Source organism: Oncorhynchus masou, chromosome 5 (assembly GCF_036934945.1).
Source record: "Oncorhynchus masou masou isolate Uvic2021 chromosome 5, UVic_Omas_1.1, whole genome shotgun sequence".
NCBI lineage: Eukaryota > Metazoa > Chordata > Actinopteri > Salmoniformes > Salmonidae > Oncorhynchus > Oncorhynchus masou.
In genome coordinates this window covers 80,856,389-80,881,329 of record NC_088216.1, presented here as the reverse complement: position 1 = coordinate 80,881,329, position 24,941 = coordinate 80,856,389, and the positions used below count along the sequence as shown (strand labels likewise).

The 24,941-nt window shown below is 42.5% G+C and overlaps 1 protein-coding gene across 3 annotated transcripts in view; it reads right to left on the bottom strand.

Moving 5' to 3' along the window:
• Nucleotides 1-24,941, bottom strand: part of arhgef3 (Rho guanine nucleotide exchange factor (GEF) 3) — a 116,574-nt gene that overhangs the window by 28,238 nt on the left and 63,395 nt on the right. The window contains exon 1 of one of the 3 annotated variants that reach the window (XM_064966960.1): nucleotides 7,605-8,054. The exons of the other annotated variants lie outside the window; for them this stretch is intronic. Coding sequence (XP_064823032.1) covers nucleotides 7,605-7,712 — 108 coding nt within the window. The 5' untranslated portion in view covers nucleotides 7,713-8,054. Of the gene's footprint in view, nucleotides 1-7,604; nucleotides 8,055-24,941 lie in introns of those variants that run through there. 3 annotated transcript variants of the gene reach the window in all.

Below are 24,941 nucleotides of genomic sequence, written 5' to 3'. Positions count from 1 at the left end.
ACCAGATTTACAACACTGTAACACACTTCGCTGTGTACTCGTATCTCTTGTGCCGGTGATAACGCAAATAATTAGGGGAAAAATCCAGCAGCAATTAAGTATTTTGTGGCAACTTTAATTTATTTATAAAAACAACTTGTCTGTATATCACATCAACAAAAAAAGCAGTCATCGATTCCCGACGTTAGTGTCACAAAACTCTCACAGAAAAGAGCTGTGTGTGTGTGTGTGTGTGTGTGTGTGTGTGTGTGTGTGTGTGTGTGTGTGTGTGTGTGTGTGTGTGTGTGTGTGTGTGTGTGTGTGTGTGTGTGTGTGTGTGTAGGGGGTGGGGTGGGACTATACCACGCTACAGAAGTGATTTGTTTATAAACGTCAACATTTATTTTAGATACACTCACCTCCTCATTTTTCACGTAAACAAAAGCCAACATTCAACCTGGTTTAGCTGTAGGCCTATATTTCCTCCCAACTACGCACAGAACTGCTACAACTACTACTCAAATCTGACTCAAAATTCTAGCCACTTTAATAATTCAAAATTGGATGTAATAAATGTATCACTGGTCACTTTAAACAATGACACTTTTTATATAATGTTTACATACCCTACATTACTCATCTCATATACTGTACTGTACTCTATGCCATCTACTGCATCCTGCCTATGCCGTTCGGACATCGCTCAACCATATAAATATATGTACATATTCTTATTAATTCATTTACACTTGTGTGTATAAGGTAGTTGTTGTGAAATTGTTAGATTACTTGTTAGATATTACCGCACGGTCGGAACTAGAAGCACAAGCGTTTCACTACACTCGCATTATCATCTGCTAAACATGTGTATGTGACCAATCTTTTTTTATTTTTTTATTTACTAAAATTGAAAGAATTATGATGAGAAAATGTGTTAGGTATTCAGGCACTTAAAAATACTCATCAGAATTTTTCAGCTGATAAACTTGCTCATTGAAACGTCGATAAAACACAACAAAAAAAACAGATTTCAGTCAGAACACCTAGTTCTTCCTGGTGAGGTGAGTCAGAGACTAATAGGTTGGCACTAATCGCAGCTTATGTTCTGTTCATAGTTCATACAATCAGTAAAGCACTGCCTGTCCTGGCTGGACTCCTATCTCCCTGTCACAGCCAAAGCTGACATCCTGTCTGGCGGGCAAACTAACGCTATCCAGACGTGGCTGCCAGGTTCCCGGGCCTCGTGGGCCCTACAAACGCTTGTCACTGTAGTGGTACCCTGGATGGTACGACCTTTGAACCTTTAGTTATAGGTACATAATTGTACCCTTGCAGTTTGTGCCTTAAAAGAGACAATGTACCGTAGGGGACATTGGAAAATGTAAAACAATTGCATTTTTAGGGGAGCACTGTTGAGTGTAAAACATTATTTGCATATTTCCCAAGGTGCCATGCAAGCGAAATGTTTAGTTACCAGTACCACCCATGACTGTGTTTGCTAGTGACAGACACATGGTCGTTGCATTCCATGACTTTAAAGCCTGTAGCCTTTCTGCAAAATGAACGCATAAGAGAATATTTCATAATTGAAATTAAACTCTTTATGTCAATATATTACATATATAAGGCATTACTTTCACAGTCTAGCTTTACCCAGTGATCTGAAACTGATTGACATTACGCTGGCTTGCAAAGCGTTATGTAATTCCTACAGAAAGCCATACAGAGTTAGGATTTTTAAAATATATTAAAAAAACATTTTATAACATGCAACCTGCATTTACAATGACTGCCTTGGTAGGGAAAATTGATAAAGGAGACTTCTTAAACTATTTGAACAAGACCCATGTGGCTCAGTTGGTAGAGCATGTCACTTGCAATGCTGGGATTGTGGGTTTGATTCCCACACAGGACCCGTACAAACAAAGTATGAAAATGTATATGCTCACTACTGTATGTTGCTCTAGATAAGAGTGTCTGCTAAATTACTCAAATGTAAGTAACGGGTGCAATAAGTCCAACTACTAACAGATTAGTTTATAAATGTGCTATTTATGATTAATCAATGTGTCTGCAAAAATACACATATTGAAATAAACGATTAAAAAATTCCAAGTACAATGGAGCGTGGTTTAATACAGTGATGATTGTACCTTTATATTCAACATATTGGGTACAAAAATGCACCATTATACTAGATTATCTGCACATCTACCCTAAAATATACCGAACACTACCAAGTGAGGTTATATGTGGGGCAATTCCACGATATCAGAGATGCTGAGACTCAGATTTTTCACTTTAAAATGTATGTCAAACAAAAAAACAATGATTGCAAAGTTAAACAAGCAAATCCATTCACAAGGACGCCTTCTAACAATTTCCAAAACCGTCATTCTGTTACCAAACTTTGCATCTGCACTGTTCTTCAAATAAATGTGTTTTTGTAAAATGTTTAGTGGCAATTGAGTTGTATGGCTTGTTTAACATTGCAATCATTGGTTTTTATTTGAGTCTCAGTATCAGTCTGTTACTGTGGAATTGCCCATATGTACCTCTAAATATATATTATGTCTAAATAGATATTTTTGTACCCGCGGGAACAATAATGTACCTTAACCACACCATTTTTTTTTCTGAGAATGTAGTGAATTCTTGATGACTAACTGGATGACTGATTTCAGGTGGAAACCCACCTCGCCAAATAGAGATTACGGGCATTTCCATGTAAAAGGACCCATGTGAAGTGGATAGGAGCATGTTGAATTGGGTGTCAAATGAAAGCTAAGACTCTGTATATTGTTTTCAGAAATTAAGGCATGTATACATTTTAACGATTTTCCATCCTAAAAAAATTAGGAACCAATCAAAGGTTTTGATTTCTGGTCAAACAGATGGAAAAGGGGTCATACACAACATCTATCAGGAAAAAAAGTATTGAACAGGTATAAGAAATAAAATGAAAGACAATAATCTCACTCCAGTTGGGTTACTGACACATACCATGACGCCTACCCTCTTTTCATTTACTTACAGTAAAGCATCCTCACCTACTGAGCACCGACGACCCCGGACGTACATGGACTTTGGTCGGTCCGCCGTGGCCGAAACAAATCTGAACCAATCATCGACGTCTATGTTTCAAAAGTTTGGACAGCACAGTGCAGTAGAGCACAGTAGCGTACACAATTGTACAGTAAAGAAAAGTACAGTACAGTATATTCATTCCATACTGATGCATTTCTGTATAGTACAAATCAGGGACCCATTCTGCTAATTCTGTTACCGGATGTAAATCCACTTCACCTACTGTAGTTCAATAACCAAAATAAAATGCTTTCAAACTCAAGGTGTGATGTCAAAGCTGACACCCCATTCTTTCTGCCTGCAGACATCTTTCAATCTTCATTGGGAGCAGATACTTATCAGAGTTTTTGGAAAACGCAGTCAGATTAAAAAACGGAGGAAGATTTTACCAAACATTTCATCTGCACAGTTCTTCCAGTAAAAGTTTTTACTTTTTATATGTAAATTATTCAAAGTAGTACTTGTGCATAGATTTGTATGGTTTGTTAAACCTTGAAATAAATGTTTTTTGTTTGGCATACATTTTAAAGTGAAAAATCTGAATCAAAGCGTAATTCAGGTTACTGTGGAATTGCCCTTTCATATCTGAGCATGACAGCCCCCACCTCCACCCTGCCACCCCACCTCCACCCTGCCACCCCACCTCACCTCCACCCTGCCACCCCACCCCACCTCCACCATGCCACCCCACCTCCACCCTACCTCCACCCTGCCATGCCACCCCACCTCCACCCTACCTCCACCCTGCCATGCCACCCCACCCCACCTCCACCCTGCCACCCCACCCCACCTCCACCCTGCCACCCCACCCCACCTCCACCCTGCCACCCCACCTCACCTCCACCCTGCCACCCCACCCCACCTCCACCCTGCCACCCCACCCCACCCCACCTCCACCCTGCCACCCCACCCCATCTCCACCCTGCCACCCCACCTCACCTCCACCCTGCCACCCCACCTCACCTCCACCCTGCCACCCCACCCCACCCCACCTCCACCCTGCCACCCCACCCCATCTCCACCCTGCCACCCCACCTCACCTCCACCCTGCCACCCCACCTCACCTCCACCCTGCCACCCCACCCCACCCCACCTCCACCCTGCCACCCCACCTCCACCCTGCCACCCCACCTCACCTCCACCCTGCCACCCCACCCCACCTCCACCCTGCCACCCCACCCCACCTCCACCCCACCTCCACCATGCCACCCCACCTCCACCCTACCTCCACCCTGCCATGCCATGCCACCCCACCCCACCTCCACCCCACCTCCACCCTGCCACCCCACCTCACCTCCACCCTGCCACCCCACCTCACCTCCACCCTGCCACCCCACCCCACCTCACCTCCACCCTGCCACCCCACCCCACCTCCACCCTGCCACCCCACCTCACCTCCACCCTGCCACCCCACCTCCACCCTGCCACCCCACCCCACCTCACCTCCACCCTGCCACCCCACCTCCACCCTGCCACCCCACCTCCACCCTGCCACCCCACCTCACCTCCACCCTGCCACCCCACCTCCACCCTGCCACCCCACCTCCACCCTGCCACCCCACCCCACCTCACCTCCACCCTGCCACCCCACCGCCACCCCACCTCCATTCCGTTGTTATTGACTGATTAACCTCGCGTCACTGCTGCATCTCTGTCCCGCTCTGTTCTCTAGAGACAAATAGATGTTTTATTTCTGATTGTGTGAATAATCTGATGCTGATTGAAAATGTTAAAGTGTGATAGCAGATTCATTTAAAAATGGATTGTACATGGAAATTGTGTCATAGAATGAACATTGGTTGTTGTTTTATCTGGGGCGGCTGGTAGCCTAGTGGTTATGAGTGTTGGGACAATAACTGAAAGGTTTCTGGTTTGAATCCATGAGCTGACTAGGTGAAAAAGCTGTTGATGTGCCCTTGAACAAGGCACTTAACCCTATTTGCTCTGGATAAGAGCATCTGCTAAATTACTGAAATGTAAAATGAGTTATTAAGTAACTAAGAACAAATGCTCAACGTAAAGTATCGAAATAAATGGGACTTCTCTTGCAATTTCCAGGTTTGTCAGAAATCCTGTATGTAACATTCAGAATCCTGTTATGACAACCATGAATAAAAGAGTTACAGTATGTAACATTTTTCAAGATGAAAGAGTACTACCATACTCAGGGTCAGCTAGAGACGTTGCCAGGAAGTGTAAGTACCGGTGGGTCAATAAATAATATTCCCATGGCACAGAGAGTGACTTAGAAGGCAGCGAGAGAGAAACAGATGTGTTGAAAGTAATGGTTTTAGAAGATTTAGGTTGGTAACAACAACATGGAAGAACAGGACTGCAGGCAACTGATCCTACAGAGGAAAAAGGCTGTGAGGCTGGGAGGGGACGAGAGCAGCGAGGTGAGGTGGTGACTCTCTGGGAAAGCTATATAAGAGCTGATCTGTGTGTTAATGATCAGCTACCTGGGACAGATGGCTTCTCGTCCACATTCAACTCTCTTCTCTCCTCTCTTTCCTCACAGTCTTGTCTTTATTTCTTGTGTTTTTTCCCTCCCTCCCTCCCTCCCTCCCTCCCTCCCTCCCTCCCTCCCTCCCTCCCTCCCTCCCTCCCTCCCTCCCTCCCTCCCTCCCTCCCTCAGAGTCTGACCAGACACTGTGTGACTCCCATGTCAGAGGCTGCTGACACAGGGCTCCACAGTAGCTTAGCTGTACTTCTGAGCTTCCTGTTAGAATGAGCAATAGGAACACTCATGTTGTGTGGTGGGGGGTCTCAGTCCCGGTCCCCGTCCCTGCCCCCGACCCAACATTGCCACAGGGGTGTTCTCTCTACTGTTATAAAGGCCAGGGTATTAGCAGTCCTTCCGTGAAAACATGACTATTCCTTACTACAGCAGTGACCAGATAGGAGTCTTGACTTTTCAAAGACAAAGACTTGGGGGCAGACAGCTTGAATTAGTACTGTATCGTCATGCTGCATTGACTCACTGTATCAGAGTCAGACCATCTTTTATACAGGAAGGCACTTAACCCTAATTGCTCCAGTAAGACGCTCTGGATAAATGACTGTTAAATGACTCAAATGTCAAATGTCAAATGAAACAAACACTTCAGTCAAAGTTTCATATGGCCAGAAATGGTAGCATTCACCATCATAATAACAAAAGTAGTAATTCAACATCCACCTCGTAATCTGCAGTGTAAAAGTGGAAGGAGCACATTATGTTCTCTCATAGTACCTAGATTAACGCACCAGACAGAATAGACTTTTTAATTCCCAACTTAATTATTTTATATGATTTGTATTTGGTCCTGGTAGCTAGAATAGCTAGAATATTTGCTAGAATAGAACAGCAGCTTAATCTGGTTTAGAGCACTCACTTCAGTCCTATCCCAATAAATCATTCATCCTAACAGCTGTATTCATGAGATGTTGGTTACTGTCCAATGACACGTCGCTGTGACCCCATTTACCTCCACACAGCGAGCAAGATCAAACATCTTCCCTGTCACTCTACCATCAATCAGCTGGGACTTGTGAATGTCTAAGCTCTCCAGTTCAACGTCACAACACCTCTACTACGCTGCTTCTCTTATGTTCTCTGGTGCAACAACAAACCTCCGGCCATAGATGAGAAAGAAACCATTTATTCAAGTCTACGACCGTCATCTTGTAACAGATCCCGTGATGTGTGTGTGATATTTTAAAGGGTGCCGCTCCGTTCTCTTCTCATGCCCCCAAGGTAGTTTGTACTGTATATCTGTGAAGAAAGCTGAGCACAGCTTTTGACTGACTCATCTGTGACAGAACAGATAAAGAGACCTGAATAAAAGGCCACCATGTTCACCAGTACGAAACACTGAAGGTACAAAACATTATAAATGAAATAACTATGTGAAATTGGCTGGTTAAGTTGAGAAGTTAAAATGAAGAGACAGAACACACCACAGCGCAGCAGAGCAGAGCAAACATCAGCTGTGCAATGCCTGAGACTTCTGCTCTGATGTGAATGGTTTGAACCCTGGTCTTCTACTTGCCGTGACTGTGTTAACCTGCCGAGCTTAAGTCTAGAGTAGACATTAGACAACCAGTCTCAGGCAAAGGTTTTACTCAAGACTCATTTAACTTCCTCAAACTACTTTTGGGTAAACATTTACATAATAGGACCTCAGCAATGCATTTATATACAAAATAATACTCCATACTTCAAAAGCAATAATAACACTACCAACAATGGGATTCACATGAAAAATAGTTGTGCAATCATCAGTACAAATGTGGCATTAAATGTCCTCAAATCCTTTAGCCGATACTATTTTGTCAACATTCCATAAGTGAGTGCATTCAACTTTTGCAACATTGTTTTATTAAATATCCACAACAACCCAGTCTACTCATCACTCACTGTCAGTGTTGCCTCCACTTAGTGCATGCATGCCCAACTTATTTAGAGATAAAAAAATTCGCGGTGTGCAAACTGCAATAAATTAATGCAATTTATGAGAGTTATACCGCATATTAGACTCCCTACATTATCTACATACCTCCACTTCTTTAGCCGGATGGATGTTGCTGCTGACTGTCTGCACCTCCGGAGAGCAGTTCGCCCTCTTCACGACGAGGTAATACTGGTAATCCTTGGCCACCACCATGCTGTCACTTTCCCCGGCCAGAGAGCTTGTGAATGCGGCAGGGTAGTCACAGACACGGTCGAGTCTTCCAGCAGCTACTGTGCTCGCCAGGGCTGCTCGAAGTCAAGTTCCACTAATGTAAAATCGAACAGCTCTTCCTGCCAACTCATCCCCGGCGCGTCGTGTCCGTCTACTCTGCTGCTGTGAAAACCGCGACTGCCAGTAGCGAGAGCCTCTGTTTCGGTTGTCAATAAAAATGATCCTGCGGTGCGGTCTCAGCGTGTATTGGTATCTCACGCGAAACGAAAGCGCTGCGCACTGGAGAGAAATAACCCCTTCACCACATTAACCACATTCGAGTTGCAGAATATGTGCACATTGTGTATTATTAGGGGCCGTTCGAAATGTAGGGTTGTGGGGGGGGGGGGGGGTAAAATAACATGCACCCCCATCCACAGCATTAAACATATGACCCTCCCCCTCAAAAGTAAAAAATGAATTGCACAACCTCCACCCTCATATAGAATTAACTCAAAATAATGTTTGCGACAACACATAACAAAAACTGTAGTGACCCTGTGTTTATAAGCGTGGATATTATCATATGACTACTTGGGCGCATATGTGGCCACATTATTATAGGAAGACTTGGGAGAATGATGATCCGCCACAGACAAGCACATCTCAGAATCAGAACTTAAAGTACAGCCAGACTGGTCTGCTTCTGTGTTTTTCTAGACCTTAGAAACCGTCGAGAGTATACCCACGACTGATCCAAGTGGACCCAAATGGAATGAAATATTCAAATCACAGGGCTTTTGTGCGGTCATTCAATTGATATTTTCAATGTAGTTTACAGCCTAGAGTAGAATTCTACTCACTTGAAAAGAATGATGCAATTATTTATTGCATTGTGGTGTTGTAGGATAGTCTAGGTGGGATAAGGGTATTGTCCCTAAACAGGATAAATAGGGGATATTTTTGAGCTGCGTGTCTCATGTCTTCACTGTTCTTTCATGAACAATGACACAGCTGGCCTCTGCTTAAATTGAACACGGGTGCAGCTTTGAATGATTTTATGTGTGGTATGATACTAGTTAGCCTATTGCCGATCTGGACAAACGATCCATCTAGCACTATTGTCACTAAGAATGATGATTAGATGGCAGGATAGACAGTCTATCCTATATGGACCTGTGGTATAGTTAGTGCGCGGATAAGTGTAGCGCATAAGGGAAGTACCAAAACACATTGATGTAGGGGAGGCACATGCACGGAGATCAGGAAATCTGTCAATGATGGAAGAAATTATATAGTAAAACATGCAAAAGTACTAATGTAAACCAGGGGTAAAATGCACTACCTTCCACTGTGCCCCAAAAAAACCCACACAACGCTGCCCAAAGCAAATAAAAACAAGTTTGATAACCCGCCCCTATTTTGGGAACCCCCTCACTCACCAACACAGTACATTTCAAACTGTCCCTTATTCTTCCTAAAGCACTGCAGGTCCTGTGATTGGCTCATTCAACTTTTATTTTTCTATTGGTACCATTTTAAATTTAAAGGTCACACGGACAAATACAGTGAAATGCCTTTCTTGCAAACTCAAAACTCAACAATGCAATAATCAATTTGAAACATATCCTCTGTTTGGACAGACTCTCACGCCATGCACACCATGTTTTAATAAACCCTGTGTGCTCTGTGCAGTATGGAAAAGCCATATTATTGTATTTAAAGTTCCTCAGAAAAGGCCCTGGAACATAAACCCTGAGTCCTAACTCTGACTGCTCCACCTGGGCTGCGTTTTATGATTTGGTCAAATTATAGAAATAAAAACAGAGAAAGCATTGCCATTCCTGCTGCTGATCTAGTGGCTTCATGGATGGATGGAATGCTATTAATATTATATTAATAAACATTACTTAAAAAACCTGCTGAAAATCTGGTATTTCTATGTCAAACGGTTTTGTTATATTTCAGTCTTCTTCGATGTATATAACGTGTAACATTGGGATGCAAACTCAAAATTCACCTCTATATCTGACATGGTACAGATGTCTTCTTGTTTTAAGCCCATAACCATGTGTGTGAGGTGTATGCTTTTCTCTCAGAGTAGATGTGTTTAAGATACCAAGAAACACTGTGTCTGACCCTGATTTAGCCCACTGCTGTAAAAGGTCCATTAAATCCCCAGCAGCTCCCTGTGCACAGTGAAGACTCCTGTTTCAGAAAGCAGAGGTGGGGCGCCTTGCATGTTGTGTTTTATGATTTGTTTAAGTAATGGTGATCCACAGCAGCGGTTCCCAAATCCAGTTTCAGACCAGCAGGAAATGGATCCCACTTTTAAGACTCTTTGTTCTGGAGGGGTTGAGAAGTTCCTGGCTTGGGATGTGTGTAGGCTAGGGCCTAGGCCAGGGGGAGGAAAGTGTGTTGTGTTTGTGTGTGTGTGTGTGTGTGTGTGTGTGTGTGTGTGTGTGTGTGTGTGTGTGTGTGTGTGTGTGTGTGTGTGTGTGTGTGTGTGTGTGTGTGTGTGTGTGTGTGTGTGTGCGTGGACCTGCCTAGCCCCTGTCAGTCCTCTCCCCTCACACTCGAGCCAAGCTACTGCCTGGCTGTAAACAAACACTGGCTTTCACATTGTCACTCAGTGAAGTGTCACTCAAACCTAACGGCCCCCTGGCCCGCATATTTCAAAACACTGGAGGCCTTAGTTCCAGTTCCATCCACGGTGCCAACAATCGTACAATAGAAAATAGAGTTGGTCTATCCTGACCTGGCTGGGAACTGTATTATAGGTCCAACTAACTCACTGACCCCTGGATTATGTCTGGGTCCAACCTGTTTGTTCCAAGATATGTTATAGTTTCCTGTTGTTCAGTAATAAATAAATAGGTCAATGGATATTACAGGTGTACATTGACTGACGCAAATACAAACAGGATATAGGTGATATATGAAAACTAAAACGGAGACCAACTGAAAGGATACTACCATAATCAACAATGATTTTGTATGGTATATGGAAGTGTTTGGTTTGGCTTATGAATGTGTTATGATGTCCTTAGTCCATAAGAGAAATATAACCACCATTATTATTATGTAGACACTCTTCAAATAAAGTTTAACGGATACAACTAATATACTTTCCATGTCATGCCAATGCATAGTGACCCAGTCGGATCTGCTGTTGTTCTATCTATTGGAAATCCACATGGGGACTTCTAATTAGTGTATTACTATGCTGATCATTTAAAAAAACTTTTTTAGTAACTTAGCAGATGCTCAATTTACACGAGCAATTAGGGTTAAGTGCCTTGCTCAAGGGCACAGCAACATATTTTTCACCTAATCAGATCGGAGGTTTGAACCAGCAACCTTGCGGTTACTGGCCCAACCTCTTAACTGCAACCATCTGGCAGCAGTTGGCATCACTGTGAGCATGGTGTTGAAGTAAACATCATGAATAAAATAGAATATAACTCCGAGGATTAAATTTTTTCTTGGCATCACAATACAGGATAAAAATAAAAAAAACTAGAGAGTAGAACTACATCTGCTGGTAACGTGCCATGCGACAATTTCCTCATATTTACAACAACTATTTTTATTCATTTTACCTTTATTTAACTAGGCAAGTCAGTTAAGAACTAATTCCTATTTTCAATGACAGCCTAGGAACAGTGGGTTAACTGCCTGTTCAGGGGCAGAACAACAGATTTGTACCTTGTCAGCTCGGGGGTTTGAACTTGCAACCTTCTGGTCACTAGGCTACCTTGCATGCATGTCAAATTCTCATCAATCTATTTTTGCGCTACTTTTTGTGTCATTTCTTGCTTATCCATTTTCTAATCTGTTGTGTGTTTTAAAAAAAACGTATAGACGCCGGCCCTATTCTGGTGCACACCCGGGTGGCAGGAAACTCTGCATCAACACCTAAAAATGACACCTCGCAATAGACTCACCACAGAATTACATCCTTTGTTCTGGTAAAGAAAGATGAGATGAGAGGAGAATGATGAGAGGACAGAAAGATAAACAGTGATGTTTTTTAAATGGGCTAGGGGGGAGGGGGGTTGTGTTTGTATGCGTGTGTGTGTGAGTGAGTGTGTTTGTGTGTCAGGGTTCAGATGTCAAGACTGCTACACGGGTCAACGACTCTGTAAAGTCAGAATATAATCTATCCAGCTCCCAGTATCACGTGTGAACTTTCAACTTCAATATGGACAATCAACAAATCAGGTTAGGTCAATACAGCAGATCAATAAATTACATTGAATAGATTTTTTGTGATTTTAATGTTTGTTGTTGGCATTCAGTTATGTGTGATATCTAAGAGAGATGAGAGATATATTTTTGTTCCCACTCTTTTCAGGTACCCCAGGCCCTACGCTGATACACATCTGCCCTCAGCTGATGTGCTTTAGCCCATTCTTATGAAGAAAGGAACATGAATCTTACATAATTGTTGCATTTGTTTTATATACTTATTTTAGTTTTATAAATCTGCAACCCAGATTTACCTTAAAAAGAGGGGAAATTCCATGTGCCTTAAAAAGAAGAGTGAATATCGGTAATGAATAGCGGAGTGAATATCGGTAATGAATATCGGAGTGAATATCGGTAATGAATAGCGGAGTGAATATCGGTAATGAATAGCAGAGTGAATATCGGTAATGAATAGCGGAGTGAATATCCGTAATGAATAGCGGAGTGAATATCGGTAATGAATAGCGGAGTGAATATCGGTAATGAATAGCGGAGTGAATATCGGTAATGAATAGCGGAGTGAATATCGGTAATGAATAGCGGAGTGAATATCGGTAATGAATAGCGGAGTGAATATCGGTAATGAATAGCGGAGTGAATAGCAGAGTGAATATCGGTAATGAATAGCGGAGTGAATATCGGTAATGAATATCGGAGTGAATATCGGTAATGAATAGCAGAGTGAATAGCGGTAATGAATAGCGGAGTGAATATCGGTAATGAATAGCGGAGTGAATATCGGTAATGAATAGCGGAGTGAATATCGGTAATGAATAGCGGAGTGAATATCGGTAATGAATAGCGGTAATGAATAGCGGAGTGAATATCGGTAATGAATAGCGGAGTGAATATCGGTAATGAATAGCGGAGTGAATAGCGGTAATGAATAGCGGAGTGAATATCGGTAATGAATAGCGGAGTGAATATCGGTAATGAATAGCGGAGTGAATAGCGGTAATGAATAGCGGAGTGAATATCGGTAATGAATAGCGGAGTGAATATCGGTAATGAATAGAGGAGTGAATATCGGTAATGAATAGAGGAGTGAATATCGGTAATGAATAGCGGAGTGAATATCGGTAATGAATAGTGGTAATGAATAGCGGAGTGAATATCGGTAATGAATAGAGGAGTGAATATCGGTAATGAATAGAGGAGTGAATAGCGGTAATGAATAGAGGAGTGAATATCGGTAATGAATAGCGGTAATGAATAGCGGAGTGAATATCGGTAATGAATAGCGGTAATGAATAGCGGAGTGAATATCGGTAATGAATAGCGGTAATGAATAGCGGAGTGAATATCGGTAATGAATAGCGGAGTGAATATCGGTAATGAATAGCGGAGTGAATAGCGGTAATGAATAGAGGTCAGCCAGTCAGCCAGTCAGTCAGCCAGTGAGTCAGTCAGTTAGTCAGTCAGTCCTTTTCTGTCCTGTCAGTCAGATAGTGAGTCAGTCAGTCAGTCAGTCAGTCAGTCAGTCACTCAGTGAGTCAGTCAGTCAGTCACTGAGTCAGTCAGTGAGTCAGTAAGTCAGTCAGTCAGTCAGTCACTGAGTCAGTCAGTGAGTCAGTCAGTCAGTGAGTCAGTCAGTCAGTCAGTCAGTCAGTTAGTGAGTCAGTCAGTCAGTGAGTCAGTCAGTCAGTCAGTCAGTCAGTCAGTCAGTCAGTCAGTGAGTCAGTCAGTCAGTGAGTCAGTCAGTGAGTCAGTCAGTCAGTGAGTCAGTCATGGCGTTCATGATAACCTTCCACCCACTAGAGAGTTACAATTGATTATCAAATCATCTCCTCTGGCAGTTCTGTAGGTCCATTTCAGTCAGAGCAGCTTGTGTTAGCTCTTCACACCCCATCCCTTGTCTGTACAAATACATGCCTTCTGCCCCTGAGGTATTCATCTGGAAGTGACATTCAAACAACATTGAATGAGGGAACATAAGCATGCTTCTTCCCTTTGATACATTTTTTAAAATAGAAAGTATTGGAAACCAGATAGACGTAATTTCTAACCTGTCCAACCCAATATTCTATTATTATTAGTGATGGGGGAAAAATCACTACAATAACATATCGAAATATTATTTTGGACTCCCAAGTATTTTGTTGTTTTTCTAGCTAGCATTAGCTAATGTTAGTTGGCTGTACCTGCGCCAAAATGTTTGGTATTTTTAGCTTGTTCTCCATCTTCTTTTTAAATAGTGAGCCAATGTGTTTTCAACACTTTTATGTCCATGCCTTGTCTCCCTGCAGCAGACATTTAGTGAGCAAAATGTTTGGAACATCAAATTGCAATAAAATGTATGTATCGAGTCGCAATACATATAGAATCGTAAGAATAGCAATACATATCGTATCGGCACCTAAGTATCGTGATAATATCATATTGTGAGGTTCCTGGTAATTCTCAGCCCTATTTTCTATCCTGAGTCATGAACACTGAGGGAGCTCAGCTCAGTGAAGCCTGTCTGTCAGGCTGAGTAATGTTGTTAGCCTGGTGAAGAGTTTGTCTGTCAGGCTGAGGAATGCTGTTAGCCTGGTGAAGAGTTTGTCTGGCAGGCTGAGTAATGGTGTTAGCCTGGTGAAGAGTTTGTCTGGCAGGCTGAGTAATGGTGTTAGCCTGGTGAAGAGTTTGTCTGGCGGGCTGAGTAATGCTGTTAGCCTGGTGAAGAGTTTGTCTGGCAGGCTGAGTAATGTTGTTAGCCTGGTGAAGAGTTTGTCTGGCAGGCTGAGTAATGGTGTTAGCCTGGTGAAGAGTTTGTCTGGCAGGCTGAGTAATGTTGTTAACCTGGTGAAGAGTTTGTCTGTCAGGCTGAGTAATGGTGTTAGCCTGGTGAAGAGTTTGTCTGGCAGGCTGAGTAATGTTGTTAACCTGGTGAAGAGTTTGTCTGTCAGGCTGAGTAATGGTGTTAGCCTGGTGAAGAGTTTGTCTGGCAGGCTGAGTAATGTTGTTAGCCTGGTGAAGAGTTTGTCTGGCAGGCTGAGTAATGCTGTTAGCCTGGTGAAGAGTTGTCTGTCAGGCTGAGTAATACTGTTAGCCTGATGAAGAGTTTGTCTGGCAGGCTGAGTAATGGTGTTAGCCTGGTGAAGAGTTTGTCTGGCAGGCTGAGTAATGCTGTTAGCCTGGTGAAGTGTTTGTCTGGCAGGCTGAGTAATGCTGTTAGCCTGGTGAAGAGTTGTCTGGCAGGCTGAGTAATGTTGTTAGCCTGGTGAAGAGTTTGTCTGGCAGGCTGAGTAATGTTGTTAGCCTGGTGAAGTGTTTGTCTGTCAGGCTGAGTAATGTTGTTAGCCTGGTGAAGAGTTTGTCTGGCAGGCTAAATAATGTTGTTAGCCTGGTGAAGAGTTTGTCTGGCAGGCTGAGTAATGTTGTTAGCCTGGTGAAGTGTTTGTCTGTCAGGCTGAGTAATGTTGTTAGCCTGGTGAAGAGTTTGTCTGGCAGGCTAAATAATGTTGTTAGCCTGGTGAAGAGTTTGTCTGGCAGGCTGAGTAATGTTGTTAGCCTGGTGAAGAGTTTGTCTGGCAGGCTGAGTAATGTTGTTAGCCTGGTGAAGTGTTTGTCTGTCAGGCTGAGTAATGTTGTTAGCCTGGTGAAGAGTTTGTCTGGCAGGCTGAGTAATGTTGTTAGCCTGGTGAAGTGTTTGTCTGTCAGGCTGAGTAATGTTGTTAGCCTGGTGAAGAGTTTGTCTGGCAGGCTGAGTAATGTTGTTAGCCTGGTGAAGAGTTTGTCTGGCAGGCTGAGTAATGTTGTTAGCCTGGTGAAGAGTTTGTCTGGCAGGCTAAATAATGGTATTAGACTGGTAAAGTGTTTGTCTGGCAGGCTGAGTAATGCTGTTAGCCTGGTGAAGAGTTTGTCTGGCGGGCTGAGTAATGTTGTTAGCCTGGTGAAGAGTTTGTCTGGCAGGCTGAGTAATGCTGTTAGCCTGGTGAAGAGTTTGTCTGGCAGGCTGAGTAATGCTGTTGCATGATGAAGAGCAGAATGAAGCATTCGATTGAACAAATCAAATCAGTTAGTGATACATGCATTACATAATGATGGCAAGATGCAGTAGATGATATAGAGTACAGTATATACATATACATATAAAATGGGTAATGTATATTGAGTGACATTGTTTAAAGTGGCTAGTGATAATTGTTTTACATCAATTTCCATTATTAAAGTGAGCTGGAGTTGAGTCAGTCTGTTGGCAGCAGCCACTCATTGTTAGTGGTGGCTGTTTAACAGTCTGATGGCCTTGAGATAGAAGGTGTTTTTCAGTCTCTCGGTCCCTGCTTTGATGCACCTGCACTGACCTCGCCTTCTGGATGATAGCGGGGTGAACAGGCAGTGGCTCAGGTGGTTGATGTCCTTGATGATCTTTATGGCCTTCCTGTGACATCGGGTGGTGTAGGTGTCCTGGAAGGCAGGTAGTTTGCCCCCGGTGATGAGTTGTGCAGACCTCACTACCCTCTAGAGAGCCTTACGGTTGTGGGCGGAGCAGTTGCCGGACCAGGCAGTGATACAGCCCGACAGGATGCTCTCGATTGTTTTATCTGTAGAAGTTTGTGAGTGCTTTTGGTGACAAGCCAAATTTCTTCAGCCTCCTGAGGTTGAAGAGGCGCTGCTGCGCCTTCTTCACAACGCTGTCTGTGTGGGTGGACCAATTCATTTTGTCCGTGATGTGTACGCCGAGGAACTTAAAACTTAATACCCTCTCCACTACTGTCCTGTCAATGTGGATGGGGGGGTGCTCCCTCTGCTGGTTCTTGAAGTCTTGAGGTTATTTTCCTGACACCACACTCCGAGGGCCCTCACCTCCTCCCTGTAGGCCGTCTCGTCATTGTTGGTAATCAAGCCTACCACCTTAGTGTCGTCCGCATACTTGATGATTGAGTTGGAGGCGTGCATGGCCACACAGTCGTGGGTGAACAGGGAGTACAGGAGAGGGCTGAGAACGCACCCTTGTGGGGCCCCCAGTGTTGAGGATCAGCAGGGTGGAGATGTTGTTACCTACCCTCACCACCTGAGGGTGGCCCGTCAGGAAGTCCAGTACCCAGTTGCACGGGGCGGGGTCGAGACACAGGGTCTCAAGCTTGATGATGAATTTGGAGGGTACTATGGTGTTAAATGCTGAGCTGTAGTCGATGAACAGCATTCTCACATTGGTATTCCTCTTGTCCAGATGGGTTAGGGCAGTGTGCCTCCTCCATATTAAACATTGGGCTGATGCCCTGAGTAGTGATGAGAAACTGAGTTAATTAACTAGGGAGTCGCAGTCCCGTGGTGTTGAGATAGAAGTGTGTGTATGTGTGTGTGTGTGTGTGTTTTAGATGGCATTGTGTGGTTGTTATTGGGGATGACAGGAATACTAATTTAACCATATAAAGCAGCGGTCACCAACAAATCGATCTCAAAGGCATTCGTAGTCGATCACCAAACATTTCTGTAAAAAACAACAAAGATAAAGCTTTGTCTTCCTTTTATATATATTTTTTGATTCAGCATCCCTAGCGCAGGGAACCAAAGTGCTCACATTCGGAACCATTTCATGTGTCTGAAGGTAGAACTCTGTATTCCCGGCAGGCACAGAGAGCAAATCAAGTGCACCAATAGGCCTACCGCTGGCCAATCAGATAGCGCAGATCACCGTGTCTGCACAGTTTCCCTCCACATAGACTGTAAAAAGAAACCTTGAGCGCACAGCAAAGTTGACAATGAGATTTCAAAACTTTTAAAACCATGACTAGAGAGAGACTCAATGAATACAGAAAATAACTGCTATTTCTATAAGTATGTTTCTGTTTAAGTTGATATTCAGCACTGTCAATACTTTGTCCAACACTTTTATAAGCTTTATCATGTGTGTTCTCCCTACTTCCACTCACGCTACAACCAGCACTGCAGCTGTAATGAATGAGTAGCAAAGTGTTTCCATAAGCTTGTGAACTTATCCATAAGCTTGGTGAGTTGGTTGTAGGGCAGCCTCACCGCTGCTCTCTCCCCCCTCCCTCCCCTCAGACTGATCATCAGATGCAGGCCATCAGTCCAGTAAAATAAAATAAAAAGCAAATAATTATGCTCACAACAAATGATCTATTACCAGTGTGATTATACCTACATTTTTAAAATATAATTTCAAAATGGTCTGAGAAGAACACCATAGGCAGGGCAATTCAAGCATAGCCAATATGCAGTGACAATGTATTGGTGTCACATTCATTTAGAGATGGATTGGACCAAGGTGCTGCGTGGTAGGCGTAAATTCGAATTATTATTTTAAAATAAGGTGTAAAAAAGGCTGCCTAAGTATGATCCCCAATCAGAGACAATGATAGACAGCTGCCTCTGATTGGGAACCATACCCGGCCAACAAAGAAATAGAAAAACTAGAATGCCCACCTAAATCACACTCGACCTAACCAAAAAGAGAAATAAAATGGCTCTCTAAGGTCAGGGCGTGACAATTGGGCCTATAGCCTACTGCACAAACCTCATTGCTACAGAACTGTTGTTAATTGGTTAAGTTGCATAGGCTTATGTTTTTTAAGATCATGTTTAAATAAAAAAAATTAGAGTGGAAGATCTCAGCTTACTTTTAGATCAAAATTGAAATTGACTTAGAAAGTAATCTTGACTCAGAAAGTAATCTTGACTCAGAAAAGGTTGGTGGCCACTAATATAAAGGATGCTTCATTCTCCATTCATTTAATTAGAGGCAACGTATTGCCGTATGTGTGTGTGTGTGCGTGCATGTGTTTGTGTGTATGCGTACGTGCATGTCTGTGTGTGTGTGTCTGTGTGTGTGTGTGTGTGTAGGCAGGCTTGGTTATATTTATACAAACAAGACTTACACCGGGAGAGCAGCTATCTGTCAGACTATCAAATTACAGTCAGTTTCATCCTGTGTGTTTATTTACCGTAGTGCAAATGACAGGACTGACTGACTGACTGACTGGCTGGCTGACTGACTGGCTGACTGGCTGACTGACTGACTGGCTGGCTGACTGACTGACTGACTGACTGACTGACTGGCTGGCTGACTGGCTGACTGACTGATTGACTGGCTGACTGACTGGCTGGCTGACTGACTGACTGACTGACTGACTGACTGGCTGGCTGACTGACTGACTGACTGACTGGCTGACTGACTGGCTGACTGGTTGACTGATTGACTGGCTGACTTGCTGACTGGGCGTTCTCTCTGTTTTGTCTGTCCTTGTCTATCAGCCCGCTATTTTACTCTCCATGTGGCATCTGCCTTCAATTCAATACAATACCACTAAATACAATACCACAATACCACTATTGTACTACTATACAATGCCCACCCTGCTGACACCTTCTCATCACAGAAGTCATCATTATGCTTGGGTGAATGCTGTCGCTCTGTAACAGTTTAATTTTGACCCTTTCATTAAGTCAACATCCCTTCAGTGTTGTAGCCATGTACATATTTGCTTCTCTATAGCCCATCTAGGGCATGATATTTGTTAGCCTCTATGGAATCGGTGTCCCACCCGTGGGACGGTTGAGCTAACGGGTCTGATCCTTAAGAGATCCTTAATATTATGTGTGAAGGAATTCCAAACTGTGTGTGAACTAAGGACAGGAAGGCAGTGTGTGTGTGGATAAACAAGTTCCTCAAACCAGCTGTGTTTCACATTTCACATACTGTTCTGCTCAAGACAGATAATCACAGCCTTGTATTTGACATATTACAAGCTACCTGTTTTGAAACTGACAATACATGACATAAAATCAGAAGAAAATGAAATGACATAGGGACATTAAATGTAAACATATCGTTCCAGTAAAAGCTGGTTGAATAATAAGTGACTATGATTAGTAATTCATAGTAATAGTAATTAGTAATAGGGAGGTTGGGTCTCTCTTTGACTACAAAATAGAATAATTGTTCCAGAGGCGGAGAAGCTCACTGGTCTGAACTAAAGGCCTGGGTCAAATTCATTTGTGCAGATCGTAGAAAAACGTTTTGCAACAGAACATTATAAGAAGCGTTTTTTTATCGGTACAGGGAGTCTTTCCCTGTTAGTCTGTTTTCTTATGTTTTGGTGACTAATAAATGTGACCCTGTTGTGATAAAAAAGGAGGGTCCTGACTGTGAGCCTTCCTTTATAACATTGATCATCTGGGTGTAAATAATGACTCCAAACTTTATTTTCATAAGACTTTTACATTAACTAGTTACAATATTGTAACCAAAGGATGACCATCTCATCAATGAAAACCTTTCCAGGCTCTTTAGTATCACAGTACTTATGCATATATAATTTAATATTTATTACTGGCAGTGTACATATAATCATAAAAAAGCACAAATGAACACATTACCTGGAATGAAATTCACTCTCAAAGGTGGCCAAAAATAACTTACTCAAAGCCATGCCTCCAATAGGCGACGACTCCAAATCGTCTGATAGGCTAATAAAATACAAATTGTAGAATAATACTGAGACATCAAAACTATGAAATAACACATATGGAATCATGTCGTAACCAAAAAAGTGTTATTAAACAAATCAAAATATATTTTAGATTTGAGATTCTTCAAAGTACCCACCCTTTGGTGGGTGTGGAGATGTGGAGATCATGTGGATCAACACATGTGGAGATCATCCGTTCGCCGACTCTGCGTCTCAACAAAGACACGGCGGTTAGAACCAAAAATCTCAAATTTGGACTCATCAGACCAAAGGACAGGTTTCCACTGGTCTAATGTCCATTGCTCATGTTTCTTGGCCCAAGCAAGTCTCTTCTTATTATTGGTGTCCTTTAGTAGTAGTTTCTTTGCAGCAATTCAACCATGAAGGCCTGATTCACGCAGTCTCCTCTTAACAGTTGATGTTGAGATGTGTCTGTTACTTGAACACTGTGAAGAATGTATTTGGCTGCAATTTCTGAGGTGCAGTTAACTCGAATGAACTTATCCTCTGCAGCAGATAATCCTTTCCTGTGGCGGTCCTCATTAGAGCAAGTTTCATCATAGCGCTTGATGGTTTTTATGACTGCACTTGAAGAAACTTTCAAAGTAGTTGACATTTTCTGAATTAACTGACCTTCATGTCTTAAAGTAATGATGCACTGTCATTTCTCTTTACTTATTTGAGCTGTTCTTGCCATAATATGGACTTGGTATTTTACCAGATAGGGCTATCTTCTGTATACCACCCCTACCTTGTCACAACACAACTGATTGGCTCAAACGCATTAAGAAGGAAATAAATTCCACAAATTAACAAGGTACACCTGTTCATTGAAATTCATTCCAGGTGATTACCCCATGAAGCTGGTTGAGAGAATGCCAAGAGTTTGAAGAATCTCAAATATAAAATATATTTTTATTTGATTAACACTTTTTTAGTTATGTGTTGTTTCATGGTTTTGATGTGTTCACTATTATTCTACAATGTAGAAAATAATACAAATTAAGAAAAACCCTGGAATGAGTAGGTGTCCAAACTTTTGACAGGTACTGTATAGGCCACAGTCCTGGGCCCAGGGGCTTTAGCCCCGGTAAACCCCTGCATTAATCCAGCCCTGATTATAGGCTAATGTGGCACTGGCTCTCAAGGTTTGAAGTGGGAACATACTTACACAATTATAGGCTATTTTCTGAATGCTACTGTGGAAGTTAAGAAAGGGCATTTGGCTCAGTAGAGACCATACACAGTAATTCTTTAATTCCAGATTTTCCTAGAGCAAATCGATGATCTCTCATGAAAATGAACAGAATTTAGAAGTGCTCATTCTCAGACCACATCGCAACATATGCCATGTACAATATCTGGTTGCCAACAGAATAAATGGCAAAATGAGCTTCGATGGGGCTTGAAACCGTTTGTGTGACTAAGCGGTTGCAGCCACCCCAACCTCCCTTTCCAGATGACGAAACACATTAGGTACTATGTGTCTTTAAAGGGCCATAAAAAAAGGCTAAACATTTCTTTGATGTTAGAAATGAAACACAACCGTGACACTTCATACATATCAAACCTCAGATCTACACTACAGAGGAGGGAGGCCTCTTTCTACCTCAGCACTGGAAATTTATGTTTGTGTTACTTAAGGGTTCAATGTTCCCTTGAACATCAATTTCCCTTCGTGGAAAGAAAGGGGGCCATTGCCTGCGCTTTACTAACCACCAACCTGCACACAGACACAGAGACCAGAATAACAGTGTCTCATTTCTAATGTTGAGACAATCTGTGAATATCATTTTGAATTAATGGGATCGCACAAGGCCCATTTTCATCAACTAACCGTAAAGGTCTCTGTGACGTTTTACTAACAATGGAATCCTGACCGTTTCAGAGAGAAAATGTGAAAAGGGAAATGTATGACGACGAGAAAGGAAAAGTTGATGAATCATAAAAAGGACATTTCTGTTTTGTCAGTCTGACCTAATTTAAATATGCTATTCCCTCTGTGAACCCAAATGTCACTTTCAACAAGTTGAAATAAGATGCCTTTGGAGGTGTACAATATTAGTGAATAATAAAAGGCAAATGTAAATCAATCTAAATAGTACAGGTATCAGTCCTATATCAACTCTGCTGTTTGTCACTGCTTAGATACAATACATATGTTGTTATGATTTTGACAATTGTAATAGTGCTCTGTAACCATCTCTGCATACTGGAGAAGAGAGATGGATAGAGATGTTGGATCTTACTTCAAGCCAGTTTGCTTCAGCAGGAAAATTGTCCTGCAGCAACAGGAAATGTGAATTATTATGTGAAATTATAATGAATGGACATTTTTTGTAGGGGTTAATACATTTTTCGTTAGGGATAATCAAGTCTGACATTTTAAAGTGGAAATTACACTAAGACCTTGAATACACTACAAGTTTGAATTTCCTGCTGCGCAGGAACATTCCTGCAACAACAGGATGACCAAATTAAGATACAGCATCTGTAGTGACTCTAAGCGAAGGAATGAATTAATTAGCTCTTCAGAAGATATATAGGTGAAGGTCAAAGTTGCTTGTTGATATAGCTCAGCAGCTCAGCAAAGTGGCGTTCAAAGATTCTGTATAAAAGCCAGTTCTCTTTGCTGTGGTGCGGTATCAAACAACCTGTCAGAATTTGGGTCAGGAGATGGTGGCGTTACCAGTCAGTAGGGTATTAGGTAGTAGAGTACTAGGCAGTAGAGGACAGGCAGTAGGGTACAAGGCAGTAGGGTACAGGCAGAATCCACTATCGGAACCATAGCTGAGAAAGAATCCACTATCAGAACCATAGCTGAGAAAGAATCCACTATCAGAACAACAGCTGATAATGAATCCACAATCAGAACCATAGCTGAGGAAGAATCCACTATCAGAACCATAGCTGAGAAAGAATCCACTATCAGAACCGCAGCTGATAAAGAATCCACAATCAGAACCATAGCTGAGGCAGAATCCACTATCGGAACCATAGCTGAGGCAGAATCCACTATCGGAACCATAGCTGAGAAAGAATCCACTATCAGAACCACAGCTGATAAAGAATCCACAATCAGAACCATAGCTGAGAAAGAATCCACTATCAGAACCATAGTTGAGAAAGAATCCACTATCAGAACCATAGCTGATAAAGAATCCACTATCAGAACCATAGCTGATAAAGAATCCACTATCGGAACCATAGCTGATAAAGAATCCACTATCAGAACCATAGCTGATAAAGAATCCACTATCAGAACCATAGCTGGTAAAGAATCCACTATCAGAACCATAGCTGATAAAGAATCCACTATCAGAACCATAGATGAGAAATAACCATAGTTGATTAAGAATCCACTATCAGAACCATAGCTGATAAAGAATCCACTATCAGAACCATAGCTGAGAAAGAATCCACTATCAGAACCATAGTTGATTAAGAATCCACTATCAGAACCATAGTTGATTAAGAATCCACTATCAGAACCATAGCTGAGAAAAAATCCACTATCAGAACCATAGCTGATAAAGAATCAGAACCATAGCTGACAAATAATGTCTCAAATTATTTTAGAAGTTAGAACTCAAACCGAGTTTGACAACCTGTTGCACCAGGGTAGATAACACAGACTCTTGAAAGCTCAAACATCTGAAAATGATACTAAAAGCACACACAGGGTATATCAGCTTCTAGTTTGTCTAGATGACAGACAGAGATGGAAAGAAAGAAAGAAAGGCAGCTAACCAGCTACCACAAACACAGAGCTGTCACTGAGGAATCTGAGTAGTACATTAACAGGAAGTGATTTCAGATAGAACTGGACTGTTGACCAAAATACCACACTGTCCATCATGCAGTTCCACTGGTCAGACGGGTCTGAGCGAACGTGTGATTAGTCACATTCGAATACAGACAGAAATCACACAAATGTACCTTGTTTTGGCTTGTTTTTACTTCAGTCTGTTACATCATTTTCAAGAGGCAAAAAAACAAACAAAAAAAACATGGTATTTTAAACAAGGGGCTGTTTGAAAGGGGGTCAAATAAGCATTGCCAATTCTTTTTTGACAGGGAACATAACACATCTTCTGTCTGAAATAAGTGTGTGTGTGTGTGTGTGTGTGTGTGTGTGTGTGTGTGTGTGTGTGTGTGTGTGTGTGTGTGTGTGTGTGTGTGTGTGTGTGTGTGTGTGTGTGTGTGTGTGTGTGTGTGTGTGTGAGTGTACTTTATGATGACTGGGAACAACCTCCTGCTGTAACAGGCCTCAGTCAGTGTTTTCACTGTGGAGAACTAGCCGTCTGATCCCCTGGGGCACGATGAGCAACACACACACACAGTTCTCGCACGCTATGCAGGCCCAGGAATGCTGTTTGCCTGGCACTCTGATTTTATAACCTTCAATTTCCCGGCAAATCACCAGAGACCAGATAGGTAGAAGCATACAGCTGGTCTCCCGTGAAGCAGCTAGTTAGCCAGCTAACCCAGGGTTGACCTAAACACACAGCTGGCCTCCCCTGAAACAGCTAGTTAGCCAGCTAACCCAGGGTTGACCTAAACG